Source organism: Hevea brasiliensis, chromosome 2 (genome assembly GCF_030052815.1).
Source record: "Hevea brasiliensis isolate MT/VB/25A 57/8 chromosome 2, ASM3005281v1, whole genome shotgun sequence".
Taxonomy (NCBI): Eukaryota; Viridiplantae; Streptophyta; class Magnoliopsida; order Malpighiales; family Euphorbiaceae; genus Hevea; species Hevea brasiliensis.
Genome location: NC_079494.1, coordinates 125,125,598 through 125,129,546, shown reverse-complemented (window position 1 = coordinate 125,129,546; position 3,949 = coordinate 125,125,598). Strand labels below are relative to the sequence as shown.

At 32.0% G+C, this 3,949-nt stretch overlaps 1 protein-coding gene across 1 annotated transcript; it reads right to left on the bottom strand.

Annotated features, from left to right (window-relative positions):
- Nucleotides 1-2,255: 2,255 nt before the first annotated feature.
- Nucleotides 2,256-3,544, bottom strand: LOC131177862 (cyclin-U2-2-like). The gene is made up of 2 exons (XM_058143005.1): nt 2,796-3,544; nt 2,256-2,698 (listed from the first exon to the last, which is right to left on the bottom strand). The coding sequence occupies exons 1-2, from the start codon at nt 3,200-3,202 to the stop codon at nt 2,431-2,433; spliced, it is 675 nt and encodes a 224-aa protein (XP_057998988.1). The 5' UTR covers nt 3,203-3,544; the 3' UTR covers nt 2,256-2,430.
- Nucleotides 3,545-3,949: the final 405 nt, after the last annotated feature.

Genomic DNA, 3,949 nt, shown 5'->3' with positions numbered 1-3,949 from the left:
TCTTATGTTAATAAGTAATAAAGACAGGTTGCTAGAGGGCAGGCTTTATTGTATTATGAATAAAGAAAGGAGCAAAAGGCTTAGAGGTTGAATTTGAAACTGTGCTTTGTTGAAGTTAAAAAATAATATTAAGGGCTCCCTCCAACATCAATCATTTTCCATTTCCTTATCTTTGGGTAATCCGTACATCAAATCATCAACTAAAGTTGGAGAGAGCTGCTCCCTTTCCTTAATCACAGCAACTTATTCTAATTTGAAAGCGGTTGGATTTAGCTCTAAATAATGCATAAAGGAGTAAAGTGCTTCTCTCATAAGAATTGATTAGATCGCTCATGGGGACCGCTTGCCAAACTTGTGCAATTTGATTAATTCCCTCCTTTCCCTTGTTTTTAACCTCCCATGCAAAGGATAAATATGTATATAGCCAAGTACATAATTGATATCAGTAGCCTAATAATAAGCATTTGATGTCAAAGGGTTTTAATTTAAGTTTGATTTCTCATATCAACATGATAATTAAAAATTTTTTCAATTTACATGAGAATATTAATCGACTCTAATTATATCCATTTTCGATACTTTGAAACCTATATATAATGACCATCATATCTAAATAGCTCTTTTTTTTTTAAATAAAAACATAATTGATATAGGTTTAAAATGATAATCTTCTTAAACGTATTTAGATCACTTGGTTTAGATTTTACGCACTTGGAAGCATATGATAATTGAGGACCAATATAAACCATATATATATATATAGTTCTTTGTCCAATGTACCATATCTACAGAATCAAGTTCGTCGGTAGGTAATGGAGCCACTTCTTTTAATTAAATGCCAGAGGCATAATTAAGCTTGGCATTAGGTGTTTGTCCTAGAGCTAATACATATTGAAATGACCAGAAGGAGAACATGTTAAAACGCTAAACCCTCTTTCAAAAGAATAATGTTGATGACGATGGATTGCTTCTAATTATCTATTCCAATCTAGTAAGCCCAAGGGTGGTTCTTTAGTCAACAACTTGTCTCTTGTCGTTTTCAACGTCCTGTTTCTTTCCTCCTTCCCCGGCTTGAGCTGTCTTCTGTTGGTGATACATTATATTCTAATTTAACGTAACCTAGTAATGGGTTCATATTATATATTGCTGCATCTGTCATATCAAACAAAAGTTAGAATCCAAAGGAGGTCTCTTTTTTGGCTAATTTTAGTATTTAGTGGAATTGTTATTATTATTAAAAAATATTTTTAAAAATATATTAATTAAAATTTAATTTCATATTATTAAATTAAATTCAATATATTTTAATTATAAAATTTTAAAATAAGTAAATTATTTTTTAACTTCTAAACTATTATTTTTCTAAAAAGTAGCGTTAATGACCATCGTAAATAAATTTTTTAGAGTTTATTTGATATTATTAATGAAGATATTATTAAAAATATATTTTTAAATTATATTAGATAGAGGGTATTAAATATTAATTTTAAATTAAATGTAAATGTTTTAACTTTAATAACCTATAAAATAATATCTTAGTTTTTTAATACACTTTTAAGTAAGTTTGTCCATCAAAAATTCATTTTACTTATTAATCTTTAAGTAGACTACAACAATTAATTATTTATTTTACAGAAGAGTCTTTCTCAAAGTTGGTTATGGCGTCATTAACAATTTGTTTAGCACAGAGATCAGCTTTAAAAGGTTTTCCAGCAAAGGTTACAAAACAAATCTTCAGTGATTCGGTCCCCAATCTATTCATTAGGTTCTCAAATATTCTTCTTAATTATTTTCCTCAATTATAGAAGTGGCCAATAACTTTCTCATGAATTTTAATCAAAATTGCTAATTATGAAATTTATAAACACATCTCTTACCTCACGTGTAGGCATTAGCATAATAAGAAATTTATAAACAAACACATATGTAAGTAGTTCAATATTAAAATAGGGTAAGTGATTCAATATTGAAATAGAATAGATTTTAATATTATATAAATAAAATAATATGAACTTAACTCCACTCTAAATATTAACTAAAAAAGAAGAGATTTATCAAAATTTTACATAAAATATAGATATTTCATTTTAAATTAATGTGAGACAATAATTTTTAATTAAATAAAAAAAAATATCATCAAATTTATGAAATTAATTTGATTAATAAATTATTATTATTAATTATAATATATTCTTATATATATTTAACATAGATTCAATTTTATATGCGAAATAGTACAAGAAGCGAGATATGGATTATAAGCAAGCATTTCCTCGCGTAAAAACCCATTCCTTACACTGTTACACATCACTCTGTATGGGCTTCACTGGTTTTTAGCGAAGCCCAAAATCCCAATAAAGCATTACATATTTATACATTTCAATATGTACACAAGATGCCTGAAGAAAATTTCCTAATAAAAAATCTAATCTACAGCATAATTCGAGTAATTTGATTGATATATCTCTTCTCCTCGTTTTGCCCTGATCTGATTTCCTCAGCACATCTCAAAGTCTTCTCTATGTGATATCCTCCTCCAATGCTCACTTCCCTTTCTAAATGGCAACAATAGCTCTCAAAAACACTCAAGTTCACATGCATTTTGAAGCCCATCAAGAACAGAAATTCAAGTTCCAACTTATTCAGCTCATCCGTAGTTAATCCCCCAACTCTTGCAAAATAAGAATTCCTGTAATTCCTGTTCAAGAAAATGGCAAGAATCTTGAGAATTTTTTTTTTCCCTTTGAAAAGAAAACCATGAAAGTAAAAGAGATTGGAGAATGAACGAAACTTACATGTCCTCTACATATTTGGAAGCCACCATGATAGTTGTGATGAGAAGCCTATGCACATTTCTTGCATTGATCCTAAATCCAGGATTGGCCTGGCAAAACCTATCAATGTAAACATAAGCAACAACATAAACGGAGGGCCCTGCTCGAGTGTATCGGAAAATTCTCTCAAGATAGGATTGGATTGTCATGTCCGGCGTCTCGTAGCAATTAAAGACCCTAGTTCTAATGTCTTTTGATAATGCCCATATACAGTTCTTGGCGATTCTCTCATTTCTTGCCATGGTTCTCTCGATCAATGAAGCAAGAACAGATATTACTAGTGGGGTATTGGAGTCATTTTTGTATGAATAGGAATATAGATCTGATCGGAGCTTTCTTGGAGAAATTGTAAGCGAAGCTGTAGCCATTTGAGAACCTAGTATTGAGAGAAAGGAAGGGAGGGAGATCGGGTTTTGTTGTGGAAAATGGATGTCTTGAAAATGATTTATACCAGAAAGATATCAAAGGTTGAATTTGATACGCTAGGCTCCAGAAAGCGAGAGAGAGAGAGAGAGAGAGAGTTGTAGGGTATTTGCCACGAATGCTGAGGTTTTAGGAGGATTTATACTTGGGGAGTTTGGAAGGTAGCTAATAGCAAATAGAGAAGGAGACTAGGGATAGTTTAGCTGTGAAAGTGAATAAATAAAAGTAGTAGACATTGGCTTGGGCCATTTGGAAGGTGGTTGGAAGCAAAGATAATATCAAATTATTAAGATTCGAGTGCCTGTGGGTGTAAAGCCAAAGTACAGACAAAACAGCTAAGCTTTACTCCGTTCCGTTGCATTGTATATTATATAAAATGGAAAATCTCTAGACTCATCACTCTTTCTCGAGCTCGCCGACAGTGCGGTTTGAAGGGTAAGAAATGGGCATGAAAGAGGTGAGACTTTGACAGCGGGTAAGTCTTCGGATTGAGGCTACGGACCCACAAAACAAGACGGCATTTAAAGATGAGTTTGCATAGAGATTTGTGCATGAGAAGTCCAAAGTGGGTCCAATACTAATCACACGTGCATTGCCTGCTTGACCTATCTATATCATCAAATCTGGACTTGCAATTTGAGGCACCTGCCGTATCTTTCATTTTGTCATCCAGGACCAAGGGCCGAGGGTAA